The sequence below is a fragment of the Strigops habroptila genome, chromosome 11, assembly GCF_004027225.2.
Source record: "Strigops habroptila isolate Jane chromosome 11, bStrHab1.2.pri, whole genome shotgun sequence".
Classification (NCBI taxonomy): Eukaryota; Metazoa; Chordata; class Aves; order Psittaciformes; family Psittacidae; genus Strigops; species Strigops habroptila.
The window spans coordinates 31559117-31578139 of record NC_046360.1 but is presented as its reverse complement, the minus strand read 5'-3'; the positions used below and the strand labels follow the sequence as shown (position 1 = coordinate 31578139).

Genomic DNA, 19023 nt, shown 5'->3' with positions numbered 1-19023 from the left:
TCCGCTTGGCCTGAGCTGCCGGCCGGGCACAGGGGTCCGCTCCCGCGCTGCCAACGCGCAGCAGTTCGCTCACCGTTCTGTTCGGTCGCTGCTTTGACAAGGGCCGCAGGGGTCGCAGGCACCAACACTCGGGTGTTGGGATCCTTCCACCACCGGACGGACCGCTTCTCCCCTCGTTTACAGGTGGGAAACAGGGGACAAGCGCCCAGCTGCGGCAGGAGGACAAGGGGTGACCTCCTGCACCGATACTGCCGGCTCCGAAGGTGACCTGCTTGAATACAGGAAATCGGTCTATATATCACATTATCTTTAATCCCATTTACTGCAGTGCAGCCTCTCGCACCTTAACACCTGTGACACCACAAGAGTGTCGCTGGCGTTTGTAATTCTAAATTCAAACTGCATTTGTCTTCTCACTTGAGCGGTATTCCCCTTTCATACCACCACGTTCGTGCACACCCACCCATCACAAAACTATTTTTAAGTCTTTCCTCAAAGAGAACCAGAGCACACTCTTAGCACAAAGTTTTATTTCACCCTGCCCCATGCTTTTTACAGTTTTATACACATTTTACAACTAGAAACCCAGGGGTCCAATTTAACCGTGCGACAAACCCATTTTGTTTCATACTCGGGATCATTATAGCCCTTAGTAAAACATATGTACATGAATTGCAACAAACTTATAGCAGGACAAAGAAAATGAAGAGCTAACCCTCTCTCTCTCACGTATGGACATGTAGGATTTTGAACATCGTCTCCTGCATCCATCAAGGATGGAGCAGTGCCCTGAGAAGCGAGTACCAGCGCAGTCTACACCTCATCCAAATGCACCGACACCAACGGAGGCCTGCCATTACCTCCCACAGACTGAGAAATAAGCCCTCTCTGCAAAGTATATACTGAGTAATCCTTTAAATAGCATTTCTTCACACTTGCATATGCAGTGAAAATGAGGTATAAGTTAGTTGCTTTCAGAAGGAATATTCTAAACCAATAAATTTAAACAGAAGCAGACATTAGTATTCCAACTCCTTTCATTTTGCATGTTACTTTTTGCATTCTCAGTAGTAGCAATGACCTTAAGGTGGCCAAACAGACATTAATCTTGATGTTTCTTCAAAACAAGCATACAAAATTTATACCAAGGATGACTCAACCAGAGTATTTTACAAGTCTATGTTACCACTTTGTTCTCTAAGGCTTTGATGATTAAGACACCGTAGGCTATCTGATTCTCACGTGTAAGTAAAGGTTGCATTGAATGAGAGTAAGAATCAAAAAAATAGTCAATACAGCTATTTACATCTACTTCTGTAAAATTTAAAAATCTAGTACTCTGACAAACGCTTTTGTATCTAAACCAGTTAATGCTGACTGCATGTTAAAGTCTCCCATTTACCTAAGCTCTTCTGGAAAACCCAAGATAGTGACAACTGCACCGGTGTCAGCCCTAAAGGAGTATCTACTCACACCTTACACAGGAAATGTTACCTTCAAAAGCACTGGCAGCAATAGATCAAATTCCTTTGAACTTTTAAGTGCTCTATTTGTCTATCAAGACTGTAATAAAATGGTCAAACTCAGCAATTTATTGATTCACTGCAGTAATAAAAGTTGAATAGGATTTCTAATCTTTGAGCATCATATAAAGTTGGTTTTGTTTTTTAAGAAAAGTCTGAACATCTCATATTTGCACATCATAATTCTAACACCCAGCAAATCAGTAAGTTCCAACAAGTGATTTTATATGGAGTGGGGTTTGGGTTTTTTTTGGGGGGAGTGGGAGTTGAAACTTAAAGCAACCAACTGTGCTTCAAATAGGCAAAGTCTTAAATTCTGAGTTTTTAGAAGAAAAACGGTTCCACTGTGGTTTCCAGAACTGAAACAAAGGCAATAAAAGGGCAGCTCTTTCCTACCTCCCCATGAAAAGAAGAGAAAAACAGTTTCTATGACACATGGGGAATTTGGACAAGTTTTAGTGTTCTTGCTCTCTGATTTATTGAAATCTTCAGAATAAATGCCTGAACCTCAAACTGAACTAGGCTTTTCCATGAACATACCCTTGCCCTTGTAACTTCAGTGACTGTTCTCCCAGTGATGAATAAATGCCCAACACCCACAGAAACATCATATTACTGAGCAGCTTTTCTCCAGAAGCAATTTCCCATCATTCACATCCTTTGCCTCTCTCTCAGGCCACTGAACACACAAGCAGGAATAGACTTCTCTAACACAAAGTAGAACCTGCACAGATGTGAAAAACCCCGCTCCCAGCAGAGGTACTGGTATGATAAGCAAGGAATTTTGACTGCTGAGTAGTTCATCCAAGTACCTATCATGGATACAGTTCTGCAGCTAAATATTTGCTGCCTGGAATGCAGGGAGGAAGACGCAAGCTTCTTCCCCTGATTCTCAGCATTCCCAAGGGTCCAATTCAAACATTTCCTCAGACATTACCAAAAATGCAGCTAAACTTCAAGCCACATTTGACCAATACCTTGCTCAAGGAATAGCATGAGAAATACTTTGCAGCCACTAGAGACTTGTTTGAAAACTATATTAAGTCACAGTATGATTTTGCAGTAAGTTTAAACCTTGCCACTTATATACAAGGAACCATGAGAGCAGCAGCAAGTAAGAAAAAATAACTCTCATTTTCTGCATTCTTCTGAACTGTCTTTAACTACTGTTAAAAATCAGCATCCAAATCTAGAATAAATATTGAATAGTTCAGCTTTCTGATGCTAAAATTAAACACATTCGAGTTACAAGCAGAGCTGCTGTCTCTAGACAGCTCATGAGACAACACAAGCAATATACAAGATGAAGCTGTAATTTATAGTCTCATCTGAGCCTCAGGCTCTGCTTTAGAGGACTTAAGAGTAAAATAGACTAATCTGATTTGGCCAAGACCAGAGAATTATCATCCTAACATGTTCAGATGTTGCAAGTATGAGTTCTGGTGTCATAAAAATATCCACAGACAGCTTCAGACAGCAAGCCACTGCTATTTTGTTATTAAAAATTAACTGATGAGGTTTTAGAAAAACTCCTCTTAAGAACAATTAAGAAAACACTCCTTATGTCATTTTCATAGGTATAGAGTTTACGAATCAAGGGCTGCATTAGTAAAACCCCTGCCTTCCAGTGCTGTCCCATGAGTAACAATCCTTTCTGCTACTGTTTACAAGTAAAATGACCCACCCTTCAGTAGAAACTTAAATAAAGGGATGACTGAAAGAAATTAAATATTGTACAAATAATTTAACTGCAGACAGTACAAGACACTTAAAGCATTGATTTTTGTCAACATATGAACTCTATTATATAGCCACATTTTCTATAATACAGTTGGGTTTTTACAGGACATTTAAATTCAGCATTTATATAAACAATTATCTTTACAGTCTGTTATCATATAATGTTAAAGAGTTCCAGCAGGACTTAATTTTGTCTCTGTTTTAAAAGTTCATCTATCTGAGTCTTGTACATGTTTTTCACATCTTCCAGGTCTAGCCGGAGCTCTTCAGCTTCCTCTGCTTTCTCTCCATACATCTGAAGAATTGTGTTGTATCTTTGATCCAAATCCTGCAAGGACATGTTTGTTATCTGACTGTTTTTCAACTTTTCAAAGTTGCTGCTAGGATAATGTTTTACACTACTAGGGAAAACAAGTGTAGTGTTATGTTATCAAAGTATAAATACTTCACAGTGAAGCATAGAGTAAACTCTTCAAAAAACCCTTTATGCTTTCACTCTCTGAACATGCCTAGATTTATACTCCAGATATAAAAGGAAGACATTCCAAAGACAAAGATCCTTGACAACAAAGAATTAGTGCTGCTTCAGAGAACACACCGAAGCACCTTGAAGTTCAACTACTATAAGCAATAAAAACAGTAAGTAAACAGCCAAGAGTTTTACTACAGGAATAACCACAGTTAGTGAAGTGTTTCATTGGGAAATTTAATATTCTGTTTTTATAAAACAATTATAATCTCCAAAATTATTCCAAAACTATTTCCAGTATTTCAATTTAAGTTCTTACACATTCAGAGGATTAAAATATCTGTCCTATTACCTGTATCACTACTGCACACTCATTCAGCTTCTGCATCAATCTCTCATAAATCCATGCTATTAGTCAAAGCAGCCCCTTTACTAAAAGGCCACTTCTAGACAAATGTCTTAAGTGAGATAAACAAAAAGAGTTCTCTCCCTGATAGAACATGCAATCTTATGCACGGCACACATTTCTAACAACTGCATTTTCAAGTGACTACCGAGTCATGGAGGAGGCATTTTCACATTCTACTATATAAAAAACCCCCCAGGCTCTTCAGTCATCCATGACCAAGGACAGATTTGAATATAATCCTAAATTGACAGGGGTATTACTAAGAAAACACCACAACTACAAATATGCCAATTTCACATCAGATTTCCAACAGAAATACATTACCTTTAACTGGGCACGTAGTTTTGGTATTTCCTTCACTTTTTCTTCAAGTTCATCATTTTGATTTGTTAATTTAACCAGTTCTTCTGCCATTATTGATCGAGTTTTCTCAAGGTTTCCAATTTCCAGCTAAGAGAAACACTTAACAATTAGGAGGAGGAAAGAATTTATCATACTTCTAAAACATCACATCAAAGTATTTTGATACGGTAATTAAGGCATTTTCTTAAGCCAGCACCTTGGGAGCACTCTCACTTTACTCTCAAATCTGACCAGTGGTTTGGGATTCATTCTTTTGCAGATAGACAAGTTAAGTTTTCTGGATAGGTCCTTGCCAAAACAAAAGAGGAAGCAAGAAGTCCTTTTCTTGCTCATCCCTACACATACCTCCAGTGGCTGTTCTGGACATGGTAATAACAAAATTGTCATGAAAGGGAAAGAGTGATGCACTCTGCTGTGGGGAGAGGGACTGAACTTTTTTAATGTAAATCCAGCAATATAATATTGGTTACACTAGTATTTATACTTACAAATCCTGTGTTTGGTCAAGTAAGAATAACTACAGTACCTGTAGATGTGAAATCTCTCCTTCTCTTAGTTTTAGCTGGGATTGAAGGTTTTCAATTATACTTGAACCTGCTCCCATCCTTATAGCATCATAAAGATTGCTCCCACTAGTAGCTATTGGCCCAAAGGAGTGATCATGAGGATCATCCTACAAACAAAAGGTTAGAGAAGCTTAAAATCAGACAAAAATGTGCACACTTTGAAATCTTCCTAGTCCTGAAGTACTGCATCATTTAAGATTTAAAATTATACTGTTACCAGGCAAGCGCTTCAATGCTTGAAGTTTGTTTTTAAAACAAAAGCTTAAGGTGAATAGGTACAACTTGAGATAGCTCTTTACTGGCAGGTTGTTGTGTCACCTATACAACTGCCATTTGATGTGGCCATTGATAACTGTATCCACAGGAAAGCAGCAGAAGCAACAGACTTCACACAGACCATAACAGTCAGTGATACCACCTCAGAGCAGGGTTATGCCCTAAGCCAGGATTGCTACTAAAAATAAACCAATTGATTTGACTCCTAACTAGTGTTTTTCAGATCTTCTAGATCTCAGCACCAACACATATATAATACATTACTCTGCAATAAAAGCTGTAGTTTCACACTGTCTTTCACAGATGTTTTACAATACCAGACATCTCATAAGCAGGTTTTAGATGTTTCTGCATAGGAATTACCTTGTTTAAGGTCAATATACATTTTCTACAGTAATAAAACTTCCTAATGAGGAAAGAAAGCAATCTGTCCAAAAAAAAAAAAAGCCAATAAAATTCATAGATGATACCTGAGAGAGGAAAGATGTCTGAAGTCCTGCCATGTCAACTCCACTTATGGAACTAGAGCGTGACATACTTGGGGTACTCGAAACTGTTTCAATTGTAAATGACTTCCGATCCTTCAAAAATTAAATCCACAAAACATCACCAGTGAGATAAAAAGTAATAGTTACAAGATGGTGAAAGACAGTTTCTGTAAAGTACAAAGTGCCCTTTTCCACCACCACCACACAGAACACAATGTGACAGATAACCTTTCTCCTTCCCCCATCCCTAAAATATATGAAAGTTCAACAATGCAGAATTTCTGTGCTACAAACACTTAAAGCCTATGTTCAAGTTCTTAACAGGAAATGAAGACAGAAGTTGCAAATCACACCAAAAGAATTTCTCTTTAAAGTAGCCGGGGAAGATTCAGAGGCAGTTTTGTATGCCCAAAGTTATGACAGGAATGTCCTAAACCCAGAAGCATGTCTCTTTTTAGAATGCATGTTAATAATTTTCTTTGAGGTTTTTTTAATTCTATGAATTAAATTCCAAGATTTCTCACATACTAATACCTTGCTGACATACTTCCAAATAGATTAACCTCTTTGTACTGGCAGTATTTGAAAGTATGCTAGCCTCTGAAGGATAAAGCACCTAGATTTTAGAACTGGAGATGGTAAAAACCAGTCACAAACAGTTTTACTTAAGTATCGAGTGCTAATTAGCAGTAACAAAGTTACTGACTATTGAGGACTGCTCTGTAACTTGTGACTTAGCTGGAAAGCATGTAAGTACCTTATACACAGTCACGTGAAACACAAAGCAGGAATGCAGCCAAGTCCTTAAAGCCCAGGCTGACAGTACACACTCGACTGCTCTAAGCGCACTTTGCGGCTTGTGACAGTTTCAGGTTCCAGATATCTACTAAAATAATTACAGTATCAATAAGATTGAACTGAAATGTTAGGTTTTGGTACCTTCTCCTTTGCTGCTTCTTGTACATAAAGTGCCTTCTTTCTTTCCTGTTCAACTTTCATCTTCTCCATTTCCAACTGAGTAGCCAGCAGTGTCTACAAGAAGAAATAGAGGCTGTTAACCTCCTCCTAGCTCAGACTTCAACAATAACATAGATTAAAGCTGAAGTAGGCAATACCTTTTCTTTCTTTGCATCTTCCAAGGTTTTTGCATACTCATCCTTGAGCCCTTCTAGTTCAACCTCATACCTGCATTAAGGAAATAAGAGGCAGAGAAAGTCAGTAAATAAGCATTCTCTGTTTAGTTTAGATTCATATGCTTTTAAAATAAAAATAGCTTCAAGGTTTTAAAACATTATGAAAGTAACATGCTTCCATCTTTAGCTCAAAACAAAATACCCTTAACAAGTTGGGCAACTTTATTAACAGAGGTCAATGCTTTGCATAGTCATATCAGCGCTCAAAAGAATGAAGCTTTCTGACTTGCAAAGAGATCTGATGCAGATGGTTACACAAAACAAGGATTACTGCATTTCACTATAATTTGTTAACCAAAAATGCAACTCACCTACTGTTTTCGTTTTCCATCTTCTTCAATCTGTTTCTCTCCACTTCCAGCTGAGCCTGAAGGCGTGTATTTTCTTGCCTTAAACGACTATTCTGAGATTCAGTAGAAGACATCTGAATTTTATTAGAAAGAAGTTCTTCTGTAGCAGCCCGTTCTCTCTCAGAAGCTGCTGCTAGAAGAGTTTGAGACTCACCTAATATTAAGTCAAGAAAAACATAGAATTTAACTTTTTTGATCAAACACCTACAGTACCTGTCCCAGAATCTTGACAGAAACCCCACACACCATCTCCTTACAGGAAAGGATTTTGTGCTCATCTCTCCTGATCGACCATCTGCACTTTGGGCAAGTGTTAAGCCCTTTTCAGTTACCTTCAGCCATCTCACATCTTCATCAAGAGCCTCACAGTTCAGTAAAAGCTAAAAACATCTTACCAAGTCTGTCAGAAAGGTTCTTTTCCAGCTTTTCCCATGCAGACGTTTGTGCTCCCAACGTGGCTTGCAGATTTTCTATCTGCCGGAGAAGCGGCCGTGTAGCAGACGTAACACTTTGACTTAGTTCTTGGTTCCGGCTCTCTGCTTCTTGGAGTCTCTGAAATCACAGATTAATTATATTTGAGCTTTAAAATCATATGATGGATTGAAAGATGGATACAGAATTCAGCTAAACATAAAGCAGTTGCTTTACATTCTAAAATTAATGCTTTACAATTGCTTTACGTTTAAAAATCCGTTTGTTCAAACTCAATAAAGTGTGAAATTCCAAGAGGTAAGCTTAATACTTTTAGACACATGATGGAGCAACAGCCCAGAAATATCCAGCCCTCTGGATATCAGTTGAAACATTTTGGCAACAATCTATTTTCTGGAAGTCAAGGACAGTAAAAATATTCTTAAGAAGCAGCTGAAGAGTCATTCAAAACATATTTGCTAGCAATTGTAGAGGCCTATGACAAACATAACAGCTTATACTAAAAGGACAGCATTCCATTCATGAGGCATCATAAAACAATATGATTTTTTTTTCACTATGTGATTAAAACAACATTTCCTTTAACATTTTTATTGTTGTGCTACAAAGGACAAATACCACAGGTAACCAGGAAAACAAAGCCTCTCTTTCAGGCTATTTTATTTTCAGTTTTTAGAAGCCCTCCTTGCAGATACAATTTCGGACCATCTATTTGCTATAGTACCTGTTGTAGTTCACCAATTTCCTGGCGTAAATAGTCTTCTTTTCTTGCTGCCTGCTGTTCTGCGCGTTGCAGCGCCAGCCTCAGGTCCGCCACCTAAATAAACAAGACATTGTCACTACTCTCTTCCACAAGTTATAGTACCACCTATTCGTTGCTACAGTCCTGTACCATTTTAATCACTGTCAGACAGGTTATGTATGTTTACAAGGTAAAGGCTTAAGTTTTGCATGCACATAAATAGTTACACAGATGTATCTACTACTAAAAATTTTGTCTAACTAAATGCTTTGAACTTTGCATCATGGTAAGAGCACTACAAATTTAACATAGAGCCTGTCAAAGTAATTTCATTTAGACAAGTAAAATTAAATGTATTTTTAAATAAAATTAACATTTAAAGCTTAGCACAACTACCACTAAAGACTGAACAAGTTCACAGCAAAGAAATCCACTGGGTATTTGCTAAGTACACAAAACGAGTTCCACCTTATATTGTATCTGGTTCATTACGTCAGACGCACACACGATGGGAACATTCATTTCTTCAATGACAAAGTTTTATCCACTGTATTTGAGACCCACCTGAATTGCCAAAGCTTCTTGCTGCTGACGAGCCTCCTCCTGGGCCTTCTCCAGAGCTAACCCAAGCTCTTCTTTTGCCTTCATTTCCCGACTTAGGGCTGCTTCTTGTGCCTCACTGTCCTTTGTAGCATTAGCTTTATGAAGATCTGCAAGTTCCCTGTGGAGGAAAAAAACAAGTCAAAACAAACCAATGAATTTACAGTTTACACAATGCCAACAGTGACTTCGTAAATAGCTTTGTTAAATATTTACATTTCACAAAGAAGCTGAATATATGGTTGAAGAAAAGCACACAAATATTTGCTTACTTATATGCGCTGTCAAGTGCTGCCTGGACACTTCTGTTCCGTTCTTCAAGGTCTCCCACTTCCGTCTGAAGTTTAGCAAGATCTTTTTCTTGTCGCTCTACAACACTGTTCAGTTGTTTAATGCTGTCCCGATGTTGCTTCTCAAGCTCTTCCTTGCCATCAAGCACCTATTAAGAGTGCAAACAAGCAGCATGAGACTAATCCCAGTACAAAGGGTAGACAATACCAACCAAGGACAATGTCAGCTGTGGTAGTTGTCAGACTGGGTCTGCTGCTTGTAAGGTCTTGATTCAATCACTAACCAAGCAAAAAAAACCTGCCCAAATTTTTCTGGTATAGGTTTTCCAACTAAAATTTCATGTACTGAATCTGGTCAGCCCACCTGATAACCAGCAGTGCAAGTGCAAACAAGCAGCTGGAAAGATACAGATGACCTCAGTTTTATACTGCTCTGAAAATACACACAGAGATCACACCCCAGTGTTCCAATAATATGAAATAGAGAAGTCTCCCAGAAAACAAAACAATCTCAACCAAGAACCTCCTCCAACGGGCTACTCTGAAGATCACAGAAAAAGCTTAAAACCCCAACAAACCCAAAAGAAACAAATCTCTCGCCTGTTTTAAATGCTGCAACTCCTCTTCCATCTCCTTAATCTTTTTGTTCTGTTTTGTGTTAATATTTTCTCTCTCTTTCTCTTTGGCTCTTAATTTCTTAATAATGTTGGAATTGTGCAGCTGCTGTTTGGAAAGCTTTTCCCCTGTGAAGAAAGTTAACATCAAGCTAGTGCACATTGTTGTTATTCTACGAACTCTCTTTACTCACACCTCCCCCTGCTCTTCAGTCCCACGAAAATAATAACCAAATGTGTATGGAAATACTTTTGCATTTTTCCACACAAGTTCTTACATTTTAAATCTACCTTATCCCCAAGATGACCTTGCTGCACTAAGCTACAGTGAGATAGGATGGGCAGTTAAAGCCTTTGAAAGTAAAGCATCGTTGTCAGAAAAAAAAAAACCCAAATGGCCTTTTCATTTAGTGACTGTATTTTACTTCCAAAATTAAAAGGTTTTAAGGGAGACACTGTAGAAATGCCTTGAACAATGCCCTACTTACATTTCTGATGAATGGAACACGAAGTGTTGCAGTGCACACTGGTTTTACCTGACAGCACCTTTTCATGCACACTGCAAGAAGTACCCCCTAGACATCGGTATTTGATAGACCCCTCCCGTTGCTCTTTGCTATTAACTAGGTGGTTCAAATGTTCAGAAACATCTAACATGCTTCACAGGTTGTGTTTTTCCCCACATAAAGGATGCTCATATGTGAAGGCAGAACATCGCAAAATACTCTACAAATTTTTACTATTAAAATACTTTAATTCTCACCTTCTTCCATTAATCCTTTGATTTGCTCTTCTTTTTCTTTCAGCATTTCAGAAGTTTCATTGGTATTAAGTCTAGTAGCCAATTCTTCTTTAACAGTCTTCATTTCCTAAATAATAGGATAAAATACTTAGGATCATTTATTAAAATACATTTAGGGAGAAGCACACAGTAAGTTACTGATCACGTTTTGTTTCTCCACTTCCTCTCAAAAGGCTTTTCTCTGAAAACAATTTAGGCTGGAAGGGAACTCTGCAGATTATCTGATCAAACCAGATGGCTCAAAGCGTTATTCCATCAAGTTTTAAAGCCTCCAAGAATTGAGACTCTGTAAATTCTCTGTATAATTTGTTCCAACTCCTCCTTCCATTTCACAATACAGTAAAAACAAACTTATATTCGCACAGAAGTATCAGATCATTTTTGTATTTCAACGTACTACTGTGCCAACACAGCGACATAAACAGTGACCAAGCAACTGTTAAAAATGAGTTTTTTTCCAGTTGCAGATTGGAGTTTGCTTTTTGCAGACTAGCAATAAGCTAGAGAAATGTAATACTGTCATACCAGGTCAAGAACATTTAAACTCTATAAACATTGCTGCTGCTGACTTCTTTGCTCATTCCAAACCAATCTGTCACCAGTCTTTAATTTTCCTACCAGTTAATCCTCTAAAGAAGCCAGTCCCATTCTTTTCGACCTCTCCACATCCCCAAGCCATTCTTCTCCCTCACCCCAGTGCAAATGCATTTACAGGTACAAGGTAAATGAGAGCAGACGCTAAACCTTTTTCCAAAACCAGGCTAACTTTGACTTCACTGTGTTCCTTAACTTGGTTCACAACACAGCTGCAAGAATTTATGTGTCAACACAAGGAAACAACAAGCAGCCTGGGGGAGGCCAGAATCAGCTTATAGTAGTTACTAATACCATAAGACAGCACCTGGTGGTGTCATGCTTTTCCCTAGCTTAATTTTTTATTAATTTACCTCAAGAAATTTAAGTGTGTTCTAAAACAAAACCAGTAATTTCACAAAGAAGCCGAATTACCTTTTTAGCTGCATCTCTTTCTTTGCATGCCAGCTGGAGCTTCTTCTCAGCATCTGCGATCCGCTGAGCAAACTCCTCTTTGAGAGATGAAAGGCTACTGCTCTCTTCTTTCATTCTAAACATTTCACTACATTTAAAATTCACATTTCAGAACAGTTGCACGGTTATGGGACATTCCAAGCAGTTTGCAACAGGTTGTCCTAAATACATTTATAAATGTGTTTTGTTTGATGCTTTTGTTTTACATGTTAACCAGAAGCCAAAAAACCCCACATCCATATCAGAAGTACTAATCAAAGATTTGTAGTAATTCAGTAATTTACCCATGAAAACAATTACATGTTTTATTTATCTTAAATGTTTTGCCCCTTAATCAAGTTCTTTCTGATTAACCATAGTGTGGATCATATACAAGGCAAATGATTAAATGTATTTTTAAGTTAAGAGCAATTTAGTCATTAAGTGATACCTTCACATATTATCTGTATGTTTCTAAACTTGATATTTGATCAGTAAACTGGTAAACCCAACTTTTATTTTCCCTTTTAATTTTAACTGAATTAAATAACCAATTTGGGTTTTTCCCTACAACCAGCCCTTCTACCACACTCCCACTGCCTATATTTTAGTCAACAAATTACTTAGTAAATCAGGTTCATCCATCTGTATCAGAAAAGTCAGTCTCCCTTAATAGCTGAATCTAGTCTTAAAACAAAGACCTTTATTAAGAACCAAGCCTGGGTCTACACATCTGTTTGTCATTCCTACTGCTTATTTACTGAAAAACCTTTCACTAGCCTCTTCCCAAAACAGATTTTGGCCTCAAGAAATAATGTGTCTTTAAAAAAAAAAAATCCCATCACATCACATGCAATCATTATTTCCACCTTTCCCAAAGAGTGCACATCCCTCGCAAACTTTGTTCTAGTCATACAACTACTTGGTTTACAATATTGTGTAGTGATTGCATTACAGTAAAGTTACAGTTACACCCACTACTGTGTATATTTTCATACTTACTCTTTTAGGTTATCATAAGCTTCTTCCAGGCGTGCCTTTTCTTTACTAGTACTTAATAACTGTATTTCCCTCTTCTCCAGTTTCTCAGTTAATGAATCAATCATCTGGACAATGTTTTTACAGATAAAGATCAGATGAATGGGACAATTAAAACATAAGAGGGGCAGGCTTCCCCTTTCCCCCCACCACTCCCTCCCAAAACTATTTAAAGCTGAACTTGTCAATATTTTTAGGAATTTGAGGTAAAAGTCACTGAAGATTACCATGTTGGTTTTGCCACATTAATTTAGAACTAAGCAATATCTAAACACAACACAGCCTATATTACAACTATAGCTAATATTAACCATTAAGACTCCCAGTGCTCCTTATGCCACTCTTTACAGAATCACAGAATAATTTATGGAAGGTCTCTTCTGTGAGATGTTAGCGCAGAGCAGCAAAACAGCATCAGATGAGGGAAGAAAACTTTCAGGGTCAAGAGCTCTTAGCTCACATCATCAATATAATTTCTTAATACCAGATTTTGTAAAGCTAAGTGTAGAGAAATAACACAGACATACATGCAAATATACAAACAAATGAAACATATTCTCTAAGCGTAGCTTCATATGGCCACTGAAAGACAGACTTTACTGTGGCCCATTATCACTACTACCCACAATGTATAACCATTTAAGTTAGGAAAACTTAGGGGTAACTGTCCATGGCTTTGGAGTTCCCTAAGGAATTTACACTGACATTCTGCATAATTTACACACAAAAAATGCTTTCCTTAAAACACAGATTACATTGGAGTTTTATGAACTCCCATAAACAATTGCTTTTCCCTTATTACTACCAGAAACAGCATCAGTATTGCAAACATGCCTATAGGGCAAGGCCATCCGTGCCACACATTAGGCACACAGACTGTGAGCAAAGCAAAATGCAAAGGAACAGAGCAAGACACAGGTCAAAGGAGCTCAGGAATTAAAAACAGGAATAGAGGGACAGGAAGGTGACAAAGGAAATGGAAGAAAGATAGTGCACACAATACACTGGCAGAACTGGACAAAACACATTGACTGCTTCAAAGCTCTAGTTTAGCCTCCCATACACTTGAGTATCCTACTTTGTCACATTTCTAGTTGTCTATCTAAACTACCCATACAAATTCCTTTTAATCTACTCACTATCCTTATAAACTATAAGATAAACTATGCTTATCTTCTTCATTAAAAAGCCTGTGATACCTTCTTTTTAAAAGTAAAGATTATTTCTGCTAAAAGCAAACATCAATTTACCAGTAAAAAGGTCTTATTTATACTTATCACTGCTATCCTTGAAGAACATGCATAATGCTCCTGCAATGTAACCAGATTTTGACAGTTTGTTAAGTCTTGGAGGGGGGGAAAAAGTGCTTACAAAATATTATCTTGGTTACTGCTGAAATCCTCAAGGCTTGTAGTTTCATAATTCAAATCTAAATACTTCACGGAATCTCCTCCACCTCTCACACCAAAGAATTAAAATAACACATTTGGCCTATCAAGGCTTCCCGTTTGCTAGTGTTATTCACAATACACAACAATGACAACTAGACAGATTAGGTGAAACCAAAATAATCTGATGAGAAATTCACCAGTATTAATCCACTATTCAGACTATCAAGGACAGTTTTCTACAAGGTAAGGTAGTTCAGCATCAATTAATTCCTTCAAATAAGATACAGCTAATACCTGTGTAAGATAGGAGTTTCATTTGTAATTAAAGAGCGTGTTTGCAAAACATGTTTTGCAGTTACCTTTTTGAGCTCTTGATTTTCAGTGTCCTCTTCTGACACTTTATCAGCAGCATCCAGCTGCGGCTCTGTCTCCTCTTTCACAACCTGTTCTTCAGCAGTTTGCACAGCAGCAACCAAAACATCTGGCTGCTCAGAGTTAACAGGGGTCGCGCTTCTCCCGCTCTCTTCCATCTCAGCTTCCTCAGCATGTAAAACAGGAGCATCATTCAAGTTTTCAGATTTATTTTTCAGGGCATCGACCGTTTCTGTCTTTGGCGCAGACGGGCTGACAGCGACAGATGCTGAAGCAGAAGCCCTGCCCGATAACTCATCATCTGAATTTATTTCACTTACACTTCTACTATCTAAAGACTGTACACTAAAGGAATCAATTCTTTCAAAAGCATCAGAGGAGCAGCAGCTCTCGGTCATTTTTTGAAAGTCATCTAACCGATTATAATCTGCACAGGCAGATGTAGATAAAAGCTGAAATGATGTTTGCATTAGATGGAGACTGGATTTTGAATCTGCAGCTTCTTGTCTCGAACTTACTGAGCTCTCACTTATTACACTTTCATGGTCCAGAACTTCAATATCACTAGTTGTGGATGTCCCCGAGGAGAAAGTGCTAACGGGAGGTGAGGGTGTATTGCTTTGCCTGTCCTCAGTCTTTCGCTCCCTGGTTTCCAAACCCGTGTCTTTTGTACCTGCATTAAGAGGCTGCAAAGTGCTATCTGGTGCACCTCCTGTTCCATCCACTCCTACAGTGGATTTTTCATTTAAAGCATCTTCAGGTACTTCCAAATTCAGACCAGACACCTTTTTGTCAGCAACTTCATTTGTGCTTTCTTCATGCTTAGCGTTAGATTCAAGCACGGAATTCTCTTCTAATTTCTCCTTGGGAATATCAAGGCTTTTCAAGTCCTCTAGGCCAGCTACAGACGAATCCTTCACTTCTACCTCTGTCGTCACTGGTACTTCCACCTGACTGGGGTGCTCAGACTCCTTTAAAGTGCTTTTCACCTCCTCTTTGGGTCGCTGTGATTTGGCTGGAGGTTTGGACACCACTGGATTTTTCTGTATGCTCTGAACGTCTGTCGGAGAGAGAAAGGCACTGAAGAAGTTTTCAGATTCATCTACTACCGTCCTCCTCACTGGCTTAGTGATTGCTGTTGGTGATACTGGCTGATTCTGTGGTTCTGCATTTGAACTTAAGCCCCAGGAAGATGTATCCCATCCTCCACTTATGAGCGAATTTGTTCCTAAAACAGTAAAAAAAGAGAAAGGCCAAGAACACTCAAAATAATATTTTTCAGTATTTGTCATTTTAGATTCAGAAAAAACATGGTTTTGATATCATGTAACTTCAAATGAATATTATAAATCATCATAATCAGCATAATTTTCATTACTACTTCCTTACAAAGCTTGGAACTGATTTTTAAACAAAGCAAAAGAAGCTTAAGGGAGACACAAAGTAATTCTTAGACTTGAGGTGGTCAGAGACACCTCTAGAAAGTAGGACCTGAATGGAACCAACTTGCTCACTCCCTGTTAAGCAGTAATTTAAGCAAAGGCAGAAAGAAACCATACACAAATTACACTGTAAACAATTACAGTAAATCCAAGAGCGAGGATTTCAGAAGGAAGATGGAGATAAGTGTCTGGGAAGGTGAAACAAGCCCGCAGAGCATTCCTAAAGCTGTAAGGGCAAGTCTGAAGCCTATTTGGGCACAGAAAGCAAGAATTTCCTTTGCAAAGGGAACAAGAGAAAGGGAATGTGGCCTCCTGCTCCCTGCAGTGAGAGGAGGCTAGGCAAAACAGGCTGAAAAACTAGAGTTTAAAAATAGAGAATTACACAGATTGCAAAAGGACAAAACAACTAGTAGTACTTAAAAGTTATCTGCCAGTAGCAGATAACACAGACAAACACTTTGCACACCATTACGGAAAACATGGGGGGGGGGGGGAAAGCTTTAAATATTTGTAGAATTTACTCTATAAGAAGGGTTCTTGCCCTTTCAGTTTGTGTCAGGCTTCATGTTTTTCCTCACAAACCAAGCAAGAGCATGAAGCTGACAACACACAGTCAGCAGCCCAGCTAAGATGATAGTTTTGTTCTCCTGTGGAGAAATACCAAACTGGTTAGTTCTGAAGCTGCCCCAAGCCAACATCAACAGTTCCTATTATTGTATTTCTTGCGCGTTTTCCAGGACTTGTCAACAGCAAGGATAATAAGAATTTCAGCATCAAATTTCAGCAGCATCCCAAGTAATAAAGATAAATCAAAATATAATATCCAATTTGATTTTGTACCTACAAACATAATCTGGATAACATACTACAGGCTACTTCAAAATAAGCTCACTTTATACAGCAGCATCTATTAAAACCCACCAAATTATAATACTTAAAGCAGACTACCACTGTCAGAAACTGTTGATAGCTGTTGGCCTCAAGATCTCAAATTCAGATAATTACTGCTCTCACTGCCAAAAATACTACAAACATCTTATTTATTACTACCTTGTCCATGATTCAATAGCTTCAGAAAAAGCCCTGTGAGTGAACTGCAACACTCCAAATACATTTTGACTTCTTTTAAAAACAAAGATGTTTTCCCTTAAGAACAGATGCAGACTCCTCTTTGCTGCTTTCCTTATGAATTACAGAACTACTAAGTTTAAAACTGGTTTAGACAAGTCTAAGGTTTTAAGAAACTAATCACAACACAGCCTTCTATAAACAATTCCTGTCATTTAAGATGACTTTGGATTACTGAAGTGACTGCCAAGTCCTTGCTCCCGCAAAGGGACAAAGACATAAAACCAGCCCGGAAAACACTTTTGGTTGTTACAGCTTTCAATTTTCAGAACTCTAATTCTGCTATGGGTATACCTGGAAATAGCCTCCTCCTACAAATACATACATTTGTTCTAGATACAGCTGCAACAGACACTGATTCCAGATGACCTGGTTTTCCATCCTTTTCTTTATTCATTCTTATCTTTAAAGTACAAAAAAGTTCCTAAGGAGAGGGCCCTTTTTTGCTTTCATTTCCAAGCAGCAGTTCAGGACTGGTCATTTTTTTCAGGCCCTACATCAGCACACATACAAAGGAGACACTTCCTCATAACCAAGCCATGACAATTCTTCCACCAACACATTCCTTTCTACAGATGTTGGAGAATTATGAACTTAACACCACAAAAAGTGGAAACTTCATTTAGTTTAGAGGGACCAGACTTTCAGCTTTTACTCTGTTCTCCCTGTCACAAAGAAAAAACCCATGCACGCCTCAGAAAGGGCATGATTTCCCTTTTTTTACTAACTGAGCGGGTTTTAACACCTATTAGTCCCTCAGCAAAGAAAAAATACCACCTTGAGAAATACATGTATGAAGCACAGCGCTGCCTATGCAACAACAGCATGACACAGGTGACAACAGCCAGATATGGCCTGTGCTGCGGCTTTCTCCGCTTGCTGTCAGCGTTATCCCCCCCTCGCCTGTGAGAGGCGTCCCCCAGGCGCTGCAGAACGGCCTCGGGCCGGTAAGACCCGCACCAGGGCAGCCCCCCGCGGGGCCGAGGGGAGAAAGGAGGGAAGGAAGGAAGGAGCCGGCGCCGCCCCGCTGCGGGGGGAAGATGGGTCGGGCCGCCCCACACGGGGGTCTGGGGCACGGATTGGGCCGCCCGCCGCACACACTCACCGTCTCCGTAGTCGGGGATGACGGCGTCGGGCCAGGGGCTCTCCTCAGCCTGGATGTCCAGCACCCGGTCGATGGACTTCTGGGCCTGCGACAGCGCCTGCTTGGCGAAGGTGGACAGCTGCGAGGCGTTGAACCAGCTCATCCTCCGCGCCGCCCGGGCCCGCACGGCGGCGGCGGCGGCAGCACCGGGCCACAAGCAGAGCGGCGGCGGGGCCCGCGGCCTCGGGCTCGGGGCAGGCAGCGGAGGCGGCCCCGGCCGCTGGGCTCCACGTCGCAAACAAGGCCGCGCGCAGCCGCGCTCCGGCCGCCGCGCGTCACGAGAGGCGGGGCCAGGCTGCTGGATGGCGGGGGGGGCCTGGGGTGTGTATGTGCGTTCAGTGCAGCTCCAGTGCGCGGTTCTTCGGGTGCTCGACGCAAACAACGAGCAAGGACACTCTCTTCCAGACCTCAGCTCGTTGCTTGAAGCCCCACAGCTTATGTGGGGCCGTTTCACCCTTCTGAACTTGTGGCTGCTAACAATTAACTGATAAAAACCAGTGTCTCCCCTTCACCGCTGAGTTCAAGCACAAGGCTGGGATATGGAAAGTTGAAGTTTAAACATAGTTCATAGTCTAAAAGATGGAAAGTTTAAATGCAGCTGACATGCATCAAGTAAAATCCAAGA

The 19023-nt window shown here is 39.6% G+C and overlaps 1 protein-coding gene across 2 annotated transcripts; it reads right to left on the bottom strand.

The window, feature by feature from the left end:
* Positions 1-510: 510 nt before the first annotated feature.
* On the bottom strand, positions 511-18664 carry TMF1 (TATA element modulatory factor 1). 2 transcript variants are annotated; one of them, XM_030502195.1, is made up of 17 exons: positions 18360-18664; positions 14672-15912; positions 12886-12989; positions 11866-11992; positions 10819-10924; positions 10042-10184; positions 9424-9590; positions 9116-9272; positions 8534-8626; positions 7773-7929; positions 7339-7531; positions 6950-7019; positions 6774-6866; positions 5817-5927; positions 5031-5177; positions 4466-4591; positions 511-3591 (listed from the first exon to the last, which is right to left on the bottom strand). In XM_030502195.1, exons 1-17 carry the CDS (start codon positions 18499-18501, stop codon positions 3448-3450), a joined length of 3321 nt encoding a protein of 1106 aa, XP_030358055.1. In that variant the 5' UTR covers positions 18502-18664; the 3' UTR covers positions 511-3447. The 2 variants fall into 2 exon arrangements, 1 of the variants encoding a protein (XP_030358055.1); XR_003993869.1 differs by lacking the exons at positions 511-3591; positions 4466-4591; positions 5031-5177 and having other exon boundaries at positions 6592-6866.
* Positions 18665-19023: the final 359 nt, after the last annotated feature.

What these genes read in the sequence shown, in the direction of transcription:
- TMF1 (XM_030502195.1), bottom strand. Translation starts at nt 18,501, where the DNA reads ATGAGCTGGTTCAACGCCTCGCAGCTGTCCACCTTCGCCAAGCAGGCG. An exon ending in GCTTATGATAACCTAAAAGA is followed by an intron (nt 11,993 to 12,885) that starts GTAAGTATGAAA and finishes TTTTAAATGTAG; the next exon opens with TGAAATGTTTAGAATGAAAG. An exon ending in AGACATCTTTCCTCTCTCAG is followed by an intron (nt 5,178 to 5,816) that starts GTATCATCTATG and finishes TTTTGTTTGTAG; the next exon opens with GATGATCCTCATGATCACTC.